We start from the raw sequence: 23,409 nt of genomic DNA on the forward strand, positions 1-23,409 counted from the left end.
GCCGCCACAACTAACTTCTGCCGTCAAATATATCTAGAGCTACACGGGCATGCTTTGTAGGCTCAATGATAAATACTGGCGCCAAAACCTCTGCGTCAGTAAATAAATTAAAAAAAAAAAAAAAAGGGGTGGAAGACGAGCTTTTTTTTTTCCTCCGCTCAGAGATTCGACCACTGCATTTTCATACATTATCCAACTAAGTAAATAGAAATTCCATATTGTTCATCTTCGAATGTAGCAGAATTTCAATGTACTACAAAAATCCGACTGGCAAGACTGTTTGGGATGTTTGTCAATATGGCCAACTCTACGTTCTGAATTTTTTCCTACCTGTGAGAAGAGATGGTTGCTAATAGGAACCTGACGAAATGTGAATCACATGCAGTATTCTCTTCACCATAAGAAAGAATACGAATATAAACATTTTGCCATGTATTCTTTCGTGTTTGCTGCTATCTCATTTAAATCCTGTCTGCCTAATGAACTACGAAACTAGAGTGAGACAACAGCAAACACAGAAGAATATACATATCGTGTCGTGTTTATATTCGTATTTCTTATGCCTAGTAGTGATACAGTCAGAAATGAAGTACGGCAACTGACTAGATTTTTAAATCTAAGATGACTCTAATTTCTGTGCAGAATTTGATGTACTAAAGAAGCAGCCGCAAAGATTTTCAAACGGAGAAAAATTTTCGCCTAACTCTCGTTCAAAACATGTTCTATCATATGCAGTCTGTTATTTGGTTCTTGTTGATCATTATCAAAGAAAGCAGCAGTGTAAGTAACAACAAATAGCAGTCTCTTGCCACTGTTTCGCTAATGAGACGATTCCTCTAAGCAAGCCATGCCGTGAGCGGCGACAGGCCGTAAACATGCACTATCAGAATGCGACAAACAATGCATGACACAGTACAGTAATGCATTTTCAGCTTAGAGTGACGTAAACACCTATAACAAAGAAAACGACACTTATCAGATCAAAGCAAAATAAGCAAAATAAGCAATCGATTCAAACCAGACGAAGCACGTGAAAAAGGAAGGGTACCTGTATAAATACGGACGGAGCGCCTGACGCATAGCAATGGCTACCTGGTAAAGCTCAACTGCTAAGCTTACGACTCGAACCAAACTACTGTAGTTGTATCGTCATTCATTTGACCTAAATTGTCTCTCATGTTACAATGGACCAACTTTGTTTCGATTTGGAGATGCGGCCTAAAACTTTTCTCTCCCTTTGAATTTCAAGTCTCATTTTTCAGGTGTGGCTTAGATTTGAGTAAATACGGTATCTGGCCAGGTCTCTACTGATCCACAGACTTCGTGAGCCACTGCAAGGAATGCGCTGCTGTTACCTCCATGGCTCATGATACCAGTCCCACTTGCAGCAGCAGCAGCAGCAGCAGCAGCAGCACCATTCCTTAGTTTGTAGTCAACCCCTTGGAGGGGCTCCTGAAGTCAATAAATGGGAATCGATGATAGTGGTAGTATGCACTAACTTCCTCACTTGCTAAACAGCCACGGAAACTGTGCCAACAGCCAATGCTCCAGAAATTGCAAAGTTCCTTGCAGAGGACATTTTGAAGCACAGAGGACCTTGTGTAATATTCTCTGATCAGAGAAAAATTTTCCAGTTGAGACTGGTATCAGAGGTAATTGAGAACTGCCTATTGCCTGCAGACAGATGGCCTCTCAAAGTTTTATTAAGACTTTGGCAAATTTGCTCTTGATGTACGTTTATGATGAACAGAAGCTGGCATAAAATGCTAGCCATCATGACACACACATACAACACAACAAAGCAAGACACTATATGCTTCAGTATTTGTTAGGCTCCTTGGTCACAAAGCCGAAATGACAATGGATACACTGCTCTTGGTGCAACTGGATGATACTAGATGATGATTACGTGAAATATGTCGTCACCAGGACCAAAGAAGCAACACAGCTGGCTTGCATACAGAGCCTGGACACCCAAGAGAGTCAGTGTGCTATAATACCAAGCACCAACCAGTGAGATACAGCCTGGCAGACTTGGTACGGACTTTTATTCTGTGTGGAAATTGGGACTATCAGAAAGTTACCAAAGCACTACTTCGTCACTTGTTAGACGTGACATGAAGTAGAGGATTATGACCCTTCATCAAGAAGACAACAGTGCAGAGATGTCATCCATGTTCTCCGTATGAAGCCCTACTACAGTCCTGAGGTGCAGATTGACACGGGGGGCTTCTAGCTCAAGGAAACTGAAGACCCAGTTGATGGCAAAGATTTTGATGTAGTCAACTACAGTGAGAGCCTTTGAAACAGTGGGTCACTGTTTCTCCAGGAGAGGGAGCAATGCTGTGAACTGTGGTGTATACAGTGAGATGTAGTGGTTAGCGTTGTTGAATGGTGTGCTGTGGGTCACCAGTTGAAACAAAACCACCAGCAATTATTTATTATTGATATTAATCATTTGTGGAAGCTTCTAGGAATCTCTTGTTTTTAATGTCTGTATATTCAGTGACTATACATATTTGTATAAGTGAAAGCTCTCTCCATCCAGGAGAGTACTTTGATGCCAGTAATAAACATGCTTCCAGTGCCGAGTGTTGTACTTCATTGATGACTCTTTCAGATTTGGTCCTGAATGACCCTCCTTTCAGATTTGGTCTTGATAGTGGTTATGGCATGCCAGTTTTTTGAGATCGCATGTACATGTGTGGTGTGTATGATGAAAGTGACAAATGGATTTTAGTACTATGGAAGAATTAGCATTGTAGTAGACAAGAATTTTGACAAGAGTTGATTAGAGTGTGACTTGGGCTTCCATCCAGGTGGCCATGTTGAAATTCCGTGATCTTTCCTCGAGTGTCACTCACATCCTCTTCTGATTGGGCGTTGAAATTGCTTGGCCGTCTCTCCCCAAGGTGTGAGGTTCAGCAAACTGCGGTGAGGGTCACCTACCACTGTTCAACTCTAAGTGCATTACATCTAGACGAGACTCGTGAGCCATTGACTGCTGCTGTGTGCATTGTTGTTGGATAGCTGCTAATGCAAAGTTCCATGCCCTCATCTCTGTTGACAAGACGGTCATGGTGCCTTATCTCAATCAATTCTTTTATTATCCTCTCTCTAAAAAGCCCCTAGCACATTGTCAGTTCCGTATAATGTCACAACTTGGCAGGGCTGTGTTTGTGGCCACACTCACAAGGAGCTCGATATATACCAGGTATTAGCAGTTTGTCTTTCACTGAGCCAAGCTTATGTTTTGTTTTTCGTTTTGGTCAAAAGATGGACTAGATGCTTTTTTTTCTCTGATGATTCTTGCAATTTTGGCTGAGAAAGGCCCAAGATGGGCATAAAAGTGAGTTTCCCTTCCTCTTTTGTACCTCTTCTTTGCAAATGGCTGTATCATTTGTTTTTTTCAGTGCACATCTGATCTGTGTCACTGTACCCATTTTGACAAAACACTTCTCTAAGGTATTGCTGCTCAACTGGGAAACTGTCTGTTGCAAATGGCACATGTCTTATGTACTAGTATTGTAATAACAGTGCACTGCTGCACCAGATGACAGCTTGTTGCATGAAGATAGAGATCAATGTGGGTCTCTTTCTGCAGACTGCATGTGCTAGGGTACCATCTGCCTGTTTTCGTGTTATGATGTACAAAACTGGAAGACATCCATTGTGTTATAGTTCCTTTGTGAACTGTATGTTTTAATGGACACTGTTCAGGTGGTCCAAGAGCTCATTCAGGGCATCTAACTATGAAGGAATGTGTCATCCATGTAACTGAAGTCTTTAGGTTTGAGCTGTGCAGATTTTACTGCCATCTCCTCTAAACTCCTCAGCGTCCCTCAGACAAAATTGTGAGAATTAATAGAAAACACAAGATAAAGGCCATCTTTCAACCACCATGAAAAACAAAAGATATCCTTGTCTTGGTGAAGGACAACCAACAGCTGCAAATGTGCAGTATATATAGCATCCTTTGCGAGTGTAGCTGGCAGTGCATTGGGTACACACAGTGCTGCATCTTGCAACACTGTGTCAAGCACATTCGATGCATACAGCTGGAACCTAAAGATAAATCAGCAATGGCAGAATACAGCCTCAACAAGGGACACACATTTGAATTTGAGAAAGCAAAAATGTTGTGCAGAGGGAGAGGCCCTAGGGAGTGAATCATCAGAGAATCAATTGAGATAAGACTCAATAAAAATCTTGTCAACAGAGATGAGGGCTAGCAGTGAAGTTTGGTGTAGACCCTGCACCAACAGCTGTATGCTAAAAATACACCCAGCAATTAAGTACTGATGAAACTAAGAATCATTCCATGCGTTTATTGTTTTATAGTGCTACTAAAACTGACAAATAAGTTGAAAACAGTGTAGCCACTGAAATATTTTATGGTAACATCTAAGTGTTATATACTTATTGTTAAAAATGATCAGTACATCTTTATATTTTGTGACAATACATTTCCAAGAAAACACTGTCTTACACAAGCATCTACAAATAGAAAACAACATTTATCTATTTACTTTTTGCAGTTTGGTCATTACAGCATAATTAAAAATTAGAGAATACTATAAAAATTAGTGAGACAGCTTAAGAAGCTCCCTGAAAACTAGCAGCACTATGGCCAGCTTTTAACTGTGAAGCACAAATGCCTACAGTTGAGACAAGAGCCTCCTGTAGCACTGCGAGGAAATTGAGACATTGCTAGAGAGACTTTTATGAAGACGTGTTATGTCTGGGCAAGACCGAGTCAAATGAGAGTCGCATTCCCTACCACATGTCAGCAAACCACGTGCTTGGGGGAAAGGATAGGTAGAGATGGCCTCCCAGTTGACACTTTGCCAGAATATGATGAAATGATACTCACCAAAACATCAAATTTCAACACAGCCACCTGAATAGAAGCCTGGAAAAGTCCAGATTCTCATACAACTGCTGTGGTTAAATTGTGTATGTTTGAGTTATAGATGTATACATAACCAGCAATACTTTATGCAGTGGGCCAGAATGTTTGATTTTATTTTCAGAATTTTCATTTTCAGTGTGAAGGATCTATGTTCTGAAAGTATTTACATCCAGTTAAATTGTCAGACAGTGTGGGGAAATGATCATTGAAGTGCTGCTTCAGAAGTAAGGCTTTAAAATTAACTGGTCAGTAAATCTATTTCTTCCATCAACACAGGATAAAACCCTCAAACCAGAAACAAAATGTGCTATGAAGCACAGTTTTTACAAAACACTAGATTTACTAAATTTCGTGCCATTTCCCAAACATAAAATATGTTGAACAAGGTGTTCTAAGCTAAACCAAAAATGGTTGGCACAGATTCATGTTGTAAGCTACTGGTTTTTCTGGTAGAGAAAAATGTTCCAAGAAACAGTCTATTGAGAGACTGCAGTGGCCACTACCAGTCTTGCTGATTTTTAGCTGAATAAATTTATAAATTCAGCCCTTCTGCCAGAACAGCTCTTAAGTACTTGCCCCTCTCCTGCCACTAATCATCAGTAGTAGTTTTTGCTTGTATATGTATGTCAGAACAATGGAGTAGTTCAGCTTTCAAAAATGAGTGCTTTGTCAAAGCTCGTGCACACCCCTCCATTTCCCCCCCCCCCCCCCTCTCTCTCTCTCTCTCTCTCTCTCTCTCTCTCTCTCTCTCTCTCTCTCTGTCTCTCTCTCTGTCTCTCTCTCTCTGTGTGTGTGTGTGTGTGTGTGTGTGTGTGTTTTTAGGGGGAGGGGTGCTGCACATGCACTTGTCCTCCATTGTCATGCACTGGCAGGTGCCTTGACAAAGAAGCTGCAAGTTTGAGAGCATAGCTGTGGTGTTGAGGAACCTGTTTGAATATCCCTTACTGTGAAATATTAAAATAGAAATATGAGGTTACTAAACATAAAAGGTCTTGCAGTTCCCTGCTGAAGTCATGTATTTCTCAGCTGTGTACAGAAAGATATTGCTAAAATGTGAGGCATAATCTTTTACTAATTAATTACTTTGTAATTTATCCAGTGATATTATAGTTCTACTTTACACAGTTTCCTTTTTGTTTCATATATTGTTCCCATGCATGTATTTATTGGGGAAAAATTGTATTTAATAATTTCTGATGGCATATTGGTAACCGGTTGCTAGATTTCTTTTTAAAGTAGCTGGGGTACGAATTAATACCCTCCCAAACAACTGGTTTGGTGCAGTTTTCCGCACTAGTCTATCCTGTGAAAGCATCTTCATCTATGCATAAGTACTCTGTCCTACATCTGTTTGAACCTGTTTACTGTGTTCAATTCTTGGTCTCCCTCTAAAAGTTTTACCCCCCCCCCACCACCACAGTGTACACACTTCGACCTATTAAGAAACTGACAATTCCTCAATGATGCCTCATGATGTGTCCTATCAACCAATCCTTTCTTTTAGTGAAGTTGTGCCACAAATTTCTTTGTTCCTTATTTCATTTAAGTACCTGATCATTACTTAGTTTATATGCTGATCTAATTTTCAACATTATTCTGTTCCACCACATTTAAAAATATTCTGTTTTCTTCTTGACTTACCTGCTTACTCTCCACATCTCACATCTGTGCAGAGCTACACTCAATATAAATACCTTCAGAAAAGTCTTCCTAACACTTAAAAGATCACACAGGGAGATTTTCATAATTTTTTTATATTTGTGGTACGTGAAGTTAAGAGCTCAAATACCAGCTGCCCAAAGCACTTCAATGCAACTCTCAGTAAGTCTCGAGACAATAGACTTTAAAGTTTTTGGAGTGTCTTTAATTCACTAAAATTTAAGGCAATTCTTTGATGGGCTGTGTGACTGCTTGCTAGAATGCTCGCCTGCCCCAAGGGCAGTGTGGGTCCAATTCCCAGCAGTGCAAATTTTTAAACAAATATTCATGTTCCATGAGCATATCCGTCAAGCATAAAACACACAAAGAAAAGAGAAAAAAAGAAAGAAAGAGATGCTGGCATTCATGACTGGCGATACTGACCTGATTCTCATATTGTCTCCAAGATAGTACCACTCTTGACTGATGTGAAGCTGGAAGTCAAAATGAGTGTGGGATGATATTTGCTCAAAGATATACATGAAACCTCAATTTAGTTTTCACTAACACAGTTACTCTTCACTACATTCCATTATTAAAAACGGTTACTAGTTTGTCAACTACGAAAATTTGTAAATGCATTGAACCAGACCGGTATCAACAGCAGCAGTAACAGGAAAAGTTGAATATTCAATTGTGGCACAAAATACAGCTCATATTTACATGAAAAAGTCATAGTTCTTACTTAACCTGTCATGTAGTAATTAATTACGGAAAAGATTACATTTTTGTTGTTCAATTTATCTGGTCCATAATATGTATCACCCTGTGTCTAAAAATAGCTAGTTTCAGTGATGTTAATGTTCCAGACTCTTGCTAATCACAACAAAGTTCAGTTAAAATGTTTTTTAATTTGGCTTATAGAAATCACTCGAAAGTCTTCAAACATTTCATATGACTGAGTCTCGTGTCTGTAGGTTTGATTTGTGTGTACAAAATGTGCAAGACCGGAATCTGGCTATTTTTAGAAGGACTTGGGAATAAACTATTATCGTGAAGGCTACATAATACTTTAAAAATGACTAGATGGAGTTTTACAGTTTTGGATGAACTAAGAAAAATAATTTGTTTCTATCTTACAGAAAATCTTACTGATTAGAAATTTAGAAAAATACATACACTATTTTTTGTTACATCATGATGATCCTCTTGTTTACACATATGACTGCCATCTTGCAAACTAGAAAGTATTAATTGATGAGCTAATTTAATGCTGCATGTCATGTTATAGAGAAAATTTAAACCAACAGAAGTATGTAGACGAAGTTATGTTTCACAAATATAAAAAATTACAAAAATCCAGGTGTGGTATGGCTCCCTTGTTAAATTTATAGTAATAAATTTCTTGGTTTCAAAAATGGTTTCCTTATTATCGCCAGACTGCGTTTTATATCCTCTCTACTTTGGCCATAATCATTTATTTTGATGCCCAAATAGCAAAATACATAGAGAGGTTTTAGTGTCCTACTTCCATCATCGTCACCTGATTTGATTCAACAACGTTCCATTGACTATTACCTTTGTTATATTTTTGCTGTTGCTCATCTTATAACCACTTTTCAAGATACTATCCATTCTTTTCAGTTCTTGCAAATTCTTTGCTGTATCCAACAGAATTATATCATCATCAACAAACTGTCATGTTTTTATTTTGTTTCTCTGAACTTTAATTCCTTTCCAAATTTCTCTATGGTTTTCTCGACTGCTTGCTCGTTGTACAGACTGAATAAAATTGCGGAGTAGTTATAACCCATTGTCACTCCATTCACATCTGCTGCTTTCCTTTAATTTCGCTCCCTGTTTTCCATGCCTGCTGCCTTCAGGATTTCAAAAAGTGTATTCCATTAAATAGTGTCAATAGTGTTCCCTAAGTTTACAAATGCTATAAGTAATAGGTTTGCCTTTCTTCGACCCATCTACTGAGATGAGTCTTCAGAGTTCCTACATTTCTCTGGAACCCAAACTAATAGTCCCAGTGGCTGACTTCTACTACTTTTTCCACTTTTTTAAAAAAATGCAGTATTTTGCAACCATGACAGAGTAAAAAAAATATACATCAAATGCCAGCACGACACCCATGTGTCCCCCCCCCCCTCCCCCCCCCCCCCCCACACACACACACACACTTTATCCCAGTGCTGCTGCCTAACTGAAGGGTGAGGGATTGTCGGATGAGAGAAACAAGCAAGAGGGAAGGAAAATTGTCACTTTTGTTTCAGAAAGACCTCCAAGCTTTAGCTTCTGCAAATACATCTACCGCACTATCTTAGTCTTACAGAAACGAATTTAAGTGGCACAAGCATCCCAGAACAGCTATTCCTATTATGCAGTCTGTTTCCTACATCCAATTTTCATACTGAAGCCTTTGCTGTACCCCAACTGGAACAGCATTCCAAAGACCACTCCAAAAAACTATCCAGTCTGCTGTACCCCTACTTCTACTTCAGAATACAACTACTAAACAATTTCTATACTATTTGCAGGGATGACCTCGTAAGCCCCTCACAGCACCCACACCCTATGTTGCTGATCTTTTAAATCATCCACATCACCTGAAACTCCCCCTTCCCCCCTCCCCCCTTCCCCCTTCCCCCCTTCCCCCTTCCCCCCACTTCTCATGTTATTCATATTAATAATATAAATATAAACTGGGAGTTAAAAATTGAAATAATAAAATGTTCCAATTATTTTAACAGTGGTCATATGTTGTTTGTCTCCATGTACAGGTAAAATGTAATTCACTATGCAACAGCACTGTGCTATTCAGACATTGTGTTTGTTCCATTGGGTAAAAAAATCTCATAAGTCTGTAACATTAGAAAACACCAGTAGACGGTTTCTACTATTAACAGGGGCACCTATATGACAAATCCATTCTGTGATGTATTATTGATGTGTATTTGGTTTTGTCTCCAGTCGGTACTCTCGCAGAACTCGGAACAACTGCCTCCCCTGCCAGCAGGATGGGAAGAACGCCAGGATGCTAATGGTCGCACCTATTACGTAAACCACATTGCTCGTTCAACTCAGTGGGAACGACCCACCTTCACGTAAGTTTCTTTGCTCTTAAAAAGAAACGGAGGAATCATAAATATGTAGGAAAGTTCTGATAGAATGTGGGTAATTTAGGAGTAAAAGAGAGTTTCACTGAGTAGCAGATGTATTGTTTCATCAACAGGCACACACGAAAGAGAGAAAAAACTTGGTAGTTTTTGGAGTAAATCCATTATTGAGCTAGAGTACAAAAATGCATGCACATGTGAGCACACCTGTCTCTACATCATACTGGGTGGGCACAGTGTGTGCTAGCAGGTTTTCTGTCTCTTCCTCATGTGTTCCTGTCAATGGCTCTGCTATCTAGTGAGTGCATCCTTTACTCCTAAAGTCATGTAAATGGACTAATCAGTTTGGCTTATTATAAACACTAAAGAATGTAGTTTTTATGCATAGCTGTACCTAAGTTGGCTCTATATTTAGTGTGTACGAAGAAGCCTCTTGTGCCACTATATTATTGAATTGTTCCTTCTAAGTGTAAGTGGATTTGCAGATGTGAACAGCCTATGATCTTGCAAATACTGAGAAAAAATTTAAATTATTTTTATTAATATTATTATTATCATCATCATCATCATCATCATCATCATCTAAATGCTGCTTGTAACATTGGCCATGCAGACTGTAGTAATTAATGTAATAGACAATGAAGTAGTAAGACATTGCTTCATTGTAGAAACTGTCCTTGATTAACGTGGTACATTGCTCGGATTAATTTGACTTTCCTTTCATTTTAGTTGCCTTTTGAGTGTGATCAACAATGTACCTGATAGCTTTATGATACAAAATGCTGTAGCTACTATACCCTGTACAGCAAATCATTAGTCACCAGAAAGAATCAAGTGGCTCTGTTTCCTCTGCATAATTGTTTTTGTGTTGACTCCTGTCAGTACCTTGCGAAGCATATAAATTACCACCTGTTATAGTAGAATAAACTGAAAAACCAAGATTAAATAAGCGCTGTTAAATATTCTTGCTGTTTTCTTGCATCATAACTGGATAAAACCGTAAGATTTTTCATGATTGCTTCCATGGATTTCATCATGAACAAGCAGATGATTGTGAGAAGTACATACATTGTCTCCTTTTCTGCCAGTCTGTTAACAACACATCATAACTACACAAACAGGTCTCGCATTCACTTCTCAGTTTGGAACTTCACCAGCAGCATATGATGATATTTCTTAATGAATTGAAAGTCATTAAGATTTTCGAATGCTGTTAATTTGCAGGTCAGAAAAATGTCACTTGCCCATTGCTTGAAGTAACAAACATGGACACAAGACTGACATAGAAGTTACGGTGAGATGAGAACGCTAAGAAAACAACTTGGTGCATGTAGGTGACCCAGAATCATTGAAACAATCCAAAGATGTATGTACTGAGAATAACTTCAGTGGAACAGGGATTTGGTGGACCATATTATGTTGAGGTTGAGTAACAGGTTCTGGGATCCATGGAATTTAGCAAAACATTGCCTACAAATACCATTGTAGTGTTATTTATTACATCACAACAATAATGCTGTCATTTCTCCATAAACATAACCACAGTCAGTCAGTCTAGTATGTTATAGCCATTGTCTCATAAACCATTGATCAACATTAGTTGTATTCTGAATAACTAAGTTCTTCCATGTAAAAAGCTTTTATTTAAACAAGTTGTAATTGTAGCTCTGTTTTGATATTAGCAAAGAGAGTTCACACAGTAATTAGCCATTGAAGTTCTTTTGATGTTGATGGAGGGTCTTATTTCCTTCTGCTATGTGCTGGTGTGAAGATACTTCACTCCTCCATTTGTACCATGAAGGAGTCCACTATTCTGATGCACTTTCTTCTTGTTTAGGTCAATAGTTCTTTAAGTAGTCACAATCAGAAGTCCTCATGCTATGACATAAATTTCTTGTAATGAACAATGATTTCAATAGAATTCAAAAATTTAGATTCTAGACACATTTCACTTAGTTTATGATGTTCAATTATTATGGTTCCCTTGTTGAGATAAGTGGCAATATGTGTTGTGTCTACAACAGAAATTAATTTAGCAATCTGAACTTGAATATTTCATCCATAAAGGTTAGCATCATGAGTGCTGTAACTGTTGATAAATATGAATAAAAAAAACTTTACTGAAACAGTCACTTGTTTATTTTTCATTAAGTGGTCCAATTGTAAAGGCCATCATCTTGAGATGCATAATTGTGTTGTTACATTCCAGATGTTGTGTAGAGCTGTATATCAAAACCAAGAATGTAACAACACAATTCTCCAAATGAAGATGACTGTGTGAACCATCAAAATGCATAGTGAAAAATGAACAATTGTCTGAGACAGTAATACAGTCTGTAAACAGTGAAACGGAAGTATTTGTTCTGAGAAAGTACCTAGAATCTCCAAATGTTCTGAAATTAGTTTTATCGCAGTTGAGGACTACATTTATGGACACAAAGACTTTTCAGTTGTTTCCATATATATATAATGTAATAATCATATTTGACAATATAATGTAATTGGGATAGATCAAAACTCTACTCGCCAAGTGGCTTCAGAACTCGCACATAAAAGGAGGTTATAATTATGCAAGCTTTCGGAACCAGTTACTCCTTCCAGTGGAAGGGTTGAGGGGGAAGGAAGAAGGGAGAAAGAAAAGAACTGGAGAGGTCTAGGAAAAGGGTTAGATTTTGGAAAACTCATCCAGAACCTCATGTTGGGGGAGACTAACCCAACGGGATGAGAAGGAATGACTGATTATTGGGGACTGCACCAGATGTGATTTGAAACCCTTGGACCTTAAAGGTGGAAGACAAGATAATAGGCCAGACAGGTTACTGCTAAAATATCATGCACGAGTTAAAAATAGTGTAAAGTTAACTGCATTGTACGTAACAGAGGTGGGAGGGGCATTGAAAAAACAGACAGGTAAGAAAATGAAACATGTAGAAAACTAAAATGGAGTGAAGAAAATAATAGGTACTTCGTAGAAATGCTGAAATGGACGAAATTAAGGCCAGGTGTGTGGCGAGAACCAAGGTCTTGTTGTAACCAATGAAGTAATTTTTTATAGTGAAAGCCATGTGTAGGACATAGTTGTGGCCAAGTTCAGCACTACATGATGTCCTTGGTTCTTGCCACCCACCTGGCCTTAATTTACATTAATTTCTTCCTTCTCAACATTTCTTCATAGTACCTACTCCTTTCTTTACTCCATTTTAATTTTCTACAGCTTTTGTTTTCTTACCTGTCTACTTTTTGCCGTTCCCATTCCACCTCTGTTACGTACAATGCACTTAACTTTTCACTCTAACTAGTGCACGATGTTTTAACAGTAATCTCTTCTTACATATTACCCCGTGTTCCACCTTTCAGCACACAGGTTTTCAAATCTCGTCTGGTACACTCCCCAACAAGGAGTCTTTCCTTTTCATCCCATCTGATAACCCTCAGGGGGCTCGCCACTCCTTAGCGGGTTCATGCTTGGCTACCATGGGGACCAAGACTTTGCAGCATTTTTTTCCCTTCCGTGCTGCATGTATATCCTCTTGCTATTCTTTTTCCCCCTCCCTTGGGGAACATACCTAGGATGTTATTGGGAACGTTCTGCATTCTGTCACTAATGTGAGAACAGTTTTTCACTCCCTTTTCCTTTCTTTGTTTCTCTTCTCCTCTCTTTCCAGCACTTCGGCATTTGAAGTTCCTCTTTTTCTTCTTCCTCACTGTGAACTCCTGAAAGCTGGCCCCACATGCCTGACACGTAACAGATGACTGGGTAACGCGTAATTCCCAGCCCCGGGTCGACAGGTTGGGTTCACACATACCTCCTGGTACAAGCCAGGCCCAGGGAGAAGTGATTGCCTGAGCTGCAACCTCCCCAAATTGCCGACTGGTCCCTCTGTCAGGAGTTTGAGAGGTGTGACCTGAGGTATGAACAGTCACCTGAGGCGGGTGCGCCCCTTTGTGAAGGGGCACCCAGGTGGAAGGAGCACGCCATCAGAGACGCTGGCAATTGTGGGGGATTTTCCTACAATGAGTCAATCATCTTCCCAATCAGCGTCTACAAAACGTAAACATAATGAGGCTAATGATTCAAAGACCCGTCCCACTTCACCACGGTTCCTTGTGGTCTCACGTACTGAAGACGGTCAGTCCTTCGTCACAGTAAATCCACTTATTATTCAGAAAGGTGTTGATGCAATTGCCAGCCTTGTGAAATCCTGCTCTCGTTTACGGAATGGCAGTTTAATTTTGGAGACCACTTCTGATTCTCAAGCACAACAACTGCTTGCTGCCTCGTTTCTTCAGTTACCCTGTTCGTGTTGAGGCCCATAGAACTTTGAATTCTTCCCGTGGTGTAATTTACACCAGGCAGCTCGACGGTCTAACCGAGGCCAAAATCCAATCTTACCTCTCTGGTCAGGGTGTCATTGCTGTCCATTGCGTAATGAAAAAGGTAGATTCCTCCTTAGTGCCCATCCGCACTGTTTCTGACCTTTGATAGAGTGGTGCTTCCGTCCAAGATCAAAGCAGGCTATGAAATTATCACAGTCCAGCCGTATATTCCAAAAACCTGATGTGCTGCTACCAGTGTCATCGTTTCAACCACACAAGAACATCTTATCGACACCCGGCCAAATGTTTCACCTGTGGTAGGGATGCGCATGAAGTGCGAATGTCCACCTCCTCCTCCCTGGTGTATCAACTGCAATGCCACATGTATCTTGATGAGTGGGCTGCTCAAGAGATCCAGGTAAAGGAAAATATGCCTTAACCAGTCACTTGAAAGTTACTGGGCAGTCGCAGTCCCTGCGTTCTCCCCTCTGGTACCTGTTATTCTGCTCTTGTTACCCCTTGCTCCATGAAGGACATGGCCATGCAGACATGCGGCCTCCAATTCAGCTCTGAGGTTGTGAAATTGTCCAGTGTCAAGGTAGCATCGCCAACACCCCCCCACCACCTCGCTGTCTGGCTGCGCAACAAGCTGTCAAACTCTCGCCTCGAGGGGTGAAGCCACCAGCTACACAACTGGTTGGCAGGAAAGGACAGGAGTAGTACTCCAACAAAGACTTCCTCCATCCCTCCAGTCAAACCACACTCGAGTCTTCCTCTAATCGGAAGGGCTCGAAGAAGTCCACCGAAGGCAAATGGTCTTCTGCTTCGCCAACTTAAAGACCCTCTTCGGTGGTGTCGCCACGTGATACTTTATCACAGCCAGCCTCTGTGTCGCCGGTAAGCACCGACAATTGTTTTCCAGCATTGTCCCCCAAGGACCATCCGCACAAGCAAGCTGATGCTTCTGTGGATCCTGTGGAGCGAGATCCTCCTGTTTCTGTGCTCTATAGTAGCGACTCTTCCCTGGCTGTCACTTGATGGCCGCCGAGGTAATGCTCCTGCATCTCTTCCTCATCTTGACTCTCCTCCAATGGAACGCTCACAGCCTTCGGTCCCACAAAGAGGATTTACGGCTGCTTTTAGCATCACAGTGTCTCCTTGTACTCTGCCTCCAGAAAACAAAATTTGCACCCTCATGACCGCTTTGAGCTTTCACACTATTTATCGATGCGTTTTGATCTTCCTCTTGAGGTCGGCATTCCATCTCACGGGAGTGTCGTGCTACCTACGGGATGACATTCATAGTCAACCCATCTCCATGACTACCAGTCTTCAAGCTGTTGCAGTATGCCTTTTACTTCCCCGCCTAACTTTTTCCCTCTGTACAAATTATGTCCCTCCATCATTCGATGTCACCATGGCACACTTCCTTCAGCTTATTGGGCAGCTACCTTCCCCATTTTTGCTATTTGGTGACTTTAATGCCCATCATCCCCTTTAGTGTTCTCCCTGGACCTGTCAGAGAGGTGCTCTCTTGGCTGGCCTTAAACAACTCAACCTCTTCTGCCTTAACACTGGAGCACCCACTTTCCTTTCCAACACCTTGCACACCTATTCCCATTTGGACCTATCCTTGTGCAATGCCCAGCTTGCCCCTCGTCTTGAGTAGTCTGTTCTGACACCTACTCAAGTGACCATTTCCCATGTGCTATCTGTTTCTGACTCGTACCCCATCCGCGTGCATGCCCAAATGGCAGCTTCCTAAGGCTGACTGGCAGCTGTACTCCTCCCTGGCAACCTTTGAAAAACAAGATTTCCATGGGTGTGATGACCAGGTGGAATATCTCACAAATGTTATCCTTACTGCTGCAGAATGTTCCATTCCCCACACTTCCTCTTTACCACGTCGTGTCCCAGTCCCTTGGTGGTCTGAGGCATGCCATGATGCAATTGGCGCACAAAGATATGCTCTCCACATTTTTAACTGCCATTCTATGATGCCAAACTGCATTCATTATAAACAAATGCGTGCAGAGTGTCATCACGTTCTTTGGGATAGCAAAAGGGCTAGCTAGATTTCATTCACTAGTTCTTTTAACAGTTCTACCACTTCCTCTTGTCATCTGGGCCAACCTCCGACAGCTCTCTGGGACCAAGATCCATTCCCCAATTTCTGGCCTGAGTGTAGCTGACAATGTCATTATGGACCATATTGCTATCTCCGACATCTTGGGCCACCATTTTGCAGAAGTTTCGAGCTCTTCCCACTGTCACCCTGCCTTCCTCCATCGGAAACAAGCAGGCGAGGCTCAGGCGATACCCTTCTCTTTTCCGAATTGTGAGTGCTACAGTGTCAGCTTTACTATGAGGGAGCTAGATCATGCTCTCAGTTGATCCCAGGGTCAGACACAGTCCACATTCAGATGTTCTCTTGCGGGCAAGCAATTTCTGCTTAACACTTACAACCGCATCTGGGAAGAGGGCACATTTCCCGGACGCTGGTGTGAAGCCACCATCATACCCGTACCTAAGCCCGGTAAGGGCAGAAACCTTCCTTCTAGCTATTGCCCCATCTCTCTTACCACCTGCGTTTGCTAGGTGGTGGCACGTATGCTTCATGCCCCGCTGGTATGGTGGCTCGAGTCTCTCAACTTATTGACGAATCCACAGTATGGTTTTTGATTGCGCCTTGCTGCAGGTGACGATCTCATTACTTTGTTCACCCATGTCATGAATGGTTTTCTGTGGAAATCCCAGACTGTGGCCGTGTTTTTCAATTTGGAGAAGGCCTGCAACACCTGCAGGAGGACTGATATCCTCCGTACTCTTTTTACGCATGGGGCTTTCACGGGTGCCTGCCCTGTTTCCTTTAGGCATTTTTAAAAGACCGAGTTTTCAAGGTGAGTGTGCATTCTGCCTTGTCGGACACCTTTATCCAGGAAAATGGTGTGCCTCGGGGTTCCGTCTTGAGCTTTGTCCTCTTCGCTGTCGCCATTACCATATAATGGCCTGTCTCCTGCTGGGCATTTCCGGCTCCTTTTTGTTGACGATTTTGCCATCTATTGCAGTTCTCCACGGACCTGTCTGAGCGGTGTCTTCAGTGCCGTCTTGATCATCTTTACTTCTGTAGCATCGACAATGGCTTTTGCTTTTCCTCTGACAAAACCATCTGTATTTTCCACTGACAAACTGTATGAATTTGGGGTGGCGCAAATGGTTTCTCCCACCATCTTTACATTTTGGTCCTGTTGCCCTTCTGTTCATTGAAACTATGAAATTCCTGGGGCTCATGCTCGATAGGAAACTCTCTTGGTCCTCCCATGTGTCTTACCTGGTAGCCCATTGTACTCGGTTCCTCACTGTCCAACATGTCCTCAATGGTACCTCCTGGGATGCTGATTGAACCATCCTCCTCTGTTTGTACTGGTCACTTGTCTGTTTGAAACTCAACTATGGGTGCTTTGTTCATCTGTCTGCATGCCCATCCCTCTTACACCGTCTCAGCAGTATCCACCATCATGGCATCTGTTTGGCCGTGGGTCCTTTTTACACTAGCCTGGTTGAGAGTCTGTATGCTCAAACTGCTAACTACCTCTCCCTACCGCCATGACTTTCTCCTCGGCAGGTATGCATGCCGTTTGTCTGCCATGCATGGCCACCCACCCTATGTCTCCTCCTTTGTGCTTCTTTTGATCACCAGTATGAGGCACGTCCCTCTTGTCTGTTACCTTGTGGAGTCTGCTTTCAGCACTTGCTATGGTGGCTTAACACTACCTGCAGTTTTCCCGGTGGGTGTGAACCCTTCACCACCTTGCCTTTGTGAAGTGGCCCGTTTTAACTTTGGCCTTCATTTGCTTCCTAAGGGCAGTACTCCAACCTAGGTCTATCACCGTCAGTTTTACGACCTTCGCGCAGAACTTCGCAATAGTACCTTTGTATACACTGATGGCTCTCAGACTGACCTTGGGGTTGGGTGTGCCTTTATCATTGGCACCCTTGTTTTTCGATACCGGCTTCTGGCACACTGCTCAGTATTTACAGCTGAGCTCTTTACCCTGTATCAGGCCACAGAGTACATCCGGCGACACAGCCTTTTTAATTGTGTCCTCTGCTCAGACTCACTCAACGCCCTTTAAAGTCTGTGTATGCTGTACGCTGTCCATCCCTTAATGGAGGAAAACTGTCACTTGCTCACTCTTGGTGGAGCCAGTGTGATGTTTGTGGGTTTCTGGTCATTTTGATCTGCCAGGAAATGAGGCTGCTGATGCTGCTGCCAAGACTGCAGTCCACGTACCTCAGCCCACGAGTTCCTATGTTCCCTCCGATGATCTTTGTATTGCTGTCTATCACGAGGTGGTGTCCCTTTTGGCATCGCCAATGGTCCTCCCTTCACGAGAATAAGCTCAGGATTATTAAGAGTCTCCCTGCAGCTTGGATGACCTCCTCTCGGCCCTCCCGCCTGGAGGAGGTCATATTAACTAGGCTGCCGATTGGGCACTGCCTTTTGAGCCATCGTCATTTGATAAGTGGCGCTACCCCACCTCTTTGAACACATTGCACCCAAGTTTTAACTGTCTCTCACTTCCTGATGGAATGCTCATTTTTTAACTGTTTACATTCCCGCTTGGGTTTGCTGTCTGAGTTATCAGCTGTTTTAGCAAATGATGCACAGGCTGTTGACCCAGTTTTTTGTGCCCTAAAGCAAAACAAAACCAAACCATTCTGTAAGTCATCCCTGATTCAGTTCTGGGGGAGTTTTCTGAAATCTGATGCTTTTGCTAGACCTCTCCAGTCATTTTCCTTCACACCTCTTCCTTCCCACTCAACCCTTCTGCCTGTAGAAAGTGTCTGAAAGCGTGGATAATTATAATTGTCTTTTATGTGCATGTTCTGCCACCACTTGGCGAAGAGATTTTTTTTTATCTGTCTGTTTACATTAATAATAATATTTGGACATCTTTCAAAGATACTTTCCCTCAGCAGTCTAGTGAAAATGGTCAGGTCCTGAAACGTACCAGTGGTGTACTTGATGCAGTAAAGTATTGTAATTTAAATATATTGTACCTATTGTGAAAACATTTCAATAGACTGTACTACAAAATCTTACACAGGAATATGGTTTGAAAATAGAATATAGGTAATAACCATGGCACTAAATCTTGAAGAACTTTTACTCATACAGAGCTGTACCAGTGAACAAACAGTTCTTACTTCCTTTGTATCATCTGTTTATAGAACAGAAAGAGGAGAAAACTAATACCACTACTTGTACCATCCACCCTACACATCATACAGTGGCTTGTTGAGTATGAAATTAAGTAGTAGTCGTGAACTGGTGCTATCTAAAGCATGTCGCATAATGTCTGCTTCACTGAACTTGGCCACAACTATGTCCTACGCATGGCTTTCACTATAAAAAGTTACTTCATAGGTTACTCAGATACTCATAAAGTAGTCAGTTATTGATAAATTTTAACAGAAAACAAAAATCACAATCTACACACTGAATTGCATAGTAGACATTGTATGTTTTTGGCATTCTGAAAATTAAGCTAAGATCTCTCGTGCTGTCAAGTACTACTGGAGGAAGTGATATGAATACAAAGATTAGCTATTTTGCATGCTCCAGTTCCCTTTACACACCCACCTGGATAGCAGAGTGCAGTAACGTGCCCGCATCCAAAACTTAGCAAGGTGCGTCAGAATCAGATTGAATCCACCTTACAGTTTACTGACAGGGTCAGTATGTCAGCCAGCCTTGATATGATTTTTAGGCAGTATTACATATCTACTTAAGTAAATACTAGGCTTTATCCCACATCCCACCTCAGGTGAACAGTACACAAACAGTTTGAAAAATGGTGTCACTTGGGACCTCACAAAGGCCCCATCAGGGTATTAGTATATATGGGAAAGCAAAGAAGGGAAAGCAGAAAAGTGGAAGGAGTATATAGAGGGTTTATACAAGGGCGATGTACTTGAGGACAATATTATGGAAATGGAAGAGGATGTAGATGAAGATGAAATGGGAGATAAGATACTGTGTGAAGAGTTTGACAGAGCACTGAAAGATCTAAGTCGAAACAAGGCCCTGGGAGTAGACAACATTCCATTAGAACTATTGACGGCCTTGGGAGAGCCAGTCATGACAAAACTTTACCATCTGGTGAGCAAAATGTATGAGACAGGTGAAATACCCTCAGACTTCAAGAAGAATATAATAATTCCAGTCCCAAAGAAAGTAGGTGTTGACAGACGTGAAAATTACCGAACTATCAGTTTAATAAGTCACAGCTGCAAAATACTAACACGAATTCTTTACAGTCGAATGAAAAAACTGGTAGAAGCCGACCTCAGGGAAGATCAGTTTGGATTCCGTGGAAATGTTGGAACACATGAGGCAATTCTGACCTTACGCCTTATCTTAGAAGAAAGATAAAGGAAAGGCAAACCTACATTTATAGCATTTGTAGACTTAGAGAAAGCTTTTGACAATGTTGACTGGAAAACTCTCTTTCAAATTCTGAAGGTGGCAGGGGTAAAATACAGGGAGCGAAAGGCTATTTACAATTTATACAGAAACCAGATGGCAGTTATAAGAGTCGAGGGACATGAAAGGGAAGCAGTGCTTGGGAAGGGAGTGAGACAGGGTTGTAGCCTCTCCCCGATGTTATTCAATCTGTATACTGAGCTAGCAGTAAACGAAACAAAAGAAAATTCGGAGTAGCAATTAAAATCCATGGAGAAGAAGTAAAAATGTTGAGGTTCGCCGAAGACATTGTAATTCTGTCAGAGACAGCAATGGACTTGGAAGAGCAGTTGAACGGAATGGACAGTATCTTGAAAGTAGGGTATAAGATGAACATCAACAAAAGCAAAACGAGGATAATGGAATGTAGTCGAATTAAGTCGGATGATGCTGAGGGAATTAGATTAGGAAATGAGACACAAAGTAGTAAAGGAGTTTTGCTATTTGCGGAGCAAAATAACAGATGAAGGTCGAAGTAGAGAGGATATAAAATGTAGACTGGCAATGGCAAGGAAAGCGTTTCTGAAGAAGAGGAATTTGTTAACATCAAGTGTAGATTTAAGTGTCAGGAAGTCGTTTCTGAAAGTATTTGTATGGGGTGTAGCCATGTATGGAAGTGAAACATGGACGATAAATAGTTTGGACAAGAAGAGAATAGAAGCTTTCGAAATGTGGTGCTACGGAAGAATGCTGAAGATTAGATCGGTAGATCATGTAACTAATGAGGGGGTATTGAATAGAATTGGGGAGAAGAGGAGTTTGTGGCACAACTTGACTAGAAGAAGGGCCCTGTTGGTAGGGCATGTTCTGAGGCATCAAGGGATCACACATTTAGCATTGGAGGGCAGTGTGGAGGGTAAAAATCGTAGAGGGAGACAAAGAGATGAATACACTAAGCAGATTCTGAAGGATGTAGGTTGCAGTAAGCACTGGGAGATAAAGAAGCTTGCACAGGATAGAGTAGCGTGGAGAGCTGCATCAAACCAGTCTGAGGACTGAAGACCACAACAACAACAACATCATATTCATATTATTTTTAAATATGAAGATTGTTGGTTCTCCAGGATCCTAAGAGAAGAACCATACCAGTCCTGACCCATCTTTGGCTGCATTAAAGGGCACCAAAAAGAAAGGAAAGAATTCTCTTTACACAATGGTTAAATTTTCTTAGCCACAATGGTTATTTTCTTGATGTCTGTTACCTACCTGTAAGACATTCTTGCATTTGTTGGTGCAACTTTGATGATGATGTTATTTCAACTTTGTTACACTATTTTGAAAGGAATAATAATTTTTTGGACTAAGTTGCGGTCACTTTTTCTCTAAAGAGAGAAATACTTGGCTCTCATCATACTTTCTTCACCCAGATAACAATAGTACAACTACAAAATTGTTGAGGCTTTCGTGGCCACTTGTTGACAAACTGCCTATTGGCTTCTGTCTCGGGTTCTTCGGCCGACATTCATCTAATGATTTTTCTGACGTTTCGCCAGCACGAGTGGCTTGCATTGTCAGAGTTTCACCCTTCATTGCCGGTGGTGAACTGGAGCCGAGGACGCGGGCGCAGACTATCTGTACCTGGCGCACCAACGTCCGAGGACTTCTCCGCGGTCATTTCCGGTGCGGTTCTCCTCTTGCTTCCTGCGACGGTCGTTCGCTGCAGTACGGGAAGCCAGGATCCGTTTACCTTAAGGCTTTCCTCTTTCTTGCTCAAACTGTTCGCGTGTTTTTGTATTTCTACAGCTTCTCTGAACAAGCGCGTGTGATAGTGCTTCTCTACAGCCAGAACTTCCGTGTTGGCGAATTTTATTACATGGTCGGTCTCATTCAGTGCGTGCTCTGCCACGGCTGATTTCTCCACCTGCCCCAACCTGCAATGTCGCTTATGCTCTTTGATCCTGGTGTTAATGGATCATCCAGTCATTCCGACATAAACTTTTCCGCATGTGCATGGTATGCGGTATATTCCCAACATTGCAAGTGGGTCTCTTTTCTCCTTCGCCGATCTAAGACTCTTTGATCTTCCTTGTCGGTTTGAAAATCGTCTTTACGCCATGTTTGCACAATATACGGCCGATTCTGTCCGTCACTGTGGGATGTATGGCAGAAAGGCCATACCCGACATAATTTGTGGAGTACCCATTGCTCCTCAGGACAGTTTCCAGGTGTTGCATTTCTCGTTTGAGATGTTGCGGCTCACATATTTGTCCTGCTCTCATTACGAGCGTACTAATCATGCCTCTTTTCTGGCTCGGGTGGTGGTTTGACGGTTTGTGCAGGTATCGGTCCGTGTGAGTTGTTTTTCGATACACGCTGTGTCCCAGGTTTTCGCCGTCCCTTGTGACCAGCACATCTAGAAATGGCAGTTTCTTGTCCTTTTCTACTTCCATGGTAAATGTTATGTTGGCATGGAGGCTGTTAAAGTGTCTTAGGAAGTCACTGAGCTGTTCTTCGCCATGGCTCCACACCAGGAAAGTATCGACGTACCTGTACCACACCTTAGGTTTGCACGTGAAATAGCTCGTGGTGAAACATGCAGCGCTAACGATCGGTCTCAGTGGAACGTTGTTCTTATGTATCTTGGGTAATCCATACAGCCGAGGTGGTAGGGCTTCTGTGTTGCGCAGGTTTCTCTGTATGTCCGCCGGCAGAGCTAGCGCTCCTGGATCACCGACATATGAACTGGTAAAACACTTGGCCTCTCTGCTCCAGCCACACGTGGGGAAGACCGACACATACATAAAGGATTCAGGACATTTCATTGAGAAGCTGAAGAAACTGAAACTTGCACCAAATGACATCCTGGTCAGCTTTGATGTTGTTTTGTTATTTACAAAAGTGCCACTCAGTGACGCTCTGGAGCACATTGGTTCCATTTTCCCCCTAGACTT

The 23,409-nt window shown here is 41.8% G+C and overlaps 1 protein-coding gene across 7 annotated transcripts in view; it reads left to right on the plus strand.

Annotated features, from left to right (window-relative positions):
• The window catches only part of LOC126190775 (E3 ubiquitin-protein ligase Nedd-4), a 197,597-nt gene that overhangs the window by 52,841 nt on the left and 121,347 nt on the right, over nucleotides 1–23,409 (plus strand). For all 7 annotated transcript variants that reach the window (XM_049931309.1, XM_049931312.1, XM_049931310.1 and 4 more), the window contains exon 7: nucleotides 9,527–9,660. In XM_049931309.1, the coding sequence (XP_049787266.1) occupies nucleotides 9,527–9,660 (134 nt within the window). The remainder of the gene's footprint in view (nucleotides 1–9,526; nucleotides 9,661–23,409) is intronic.

Source organism: Schistocerca cancellata, chromosome 6, assembly GCF_023864275.1.
Source record: "Schistocerca cancellata isolate TAMUIC-IGC-003103 chromosome 6, iqSchCanc2.1, whole genome shotgun sequence".
Classification (NCBI taxonomy): domain Eukaryota; kingdom Metazoa; phylum Arthropoda; class Insecta; order Orthoptera; family Acrididae; genus Schistocerca; species Schistocerca cancellata.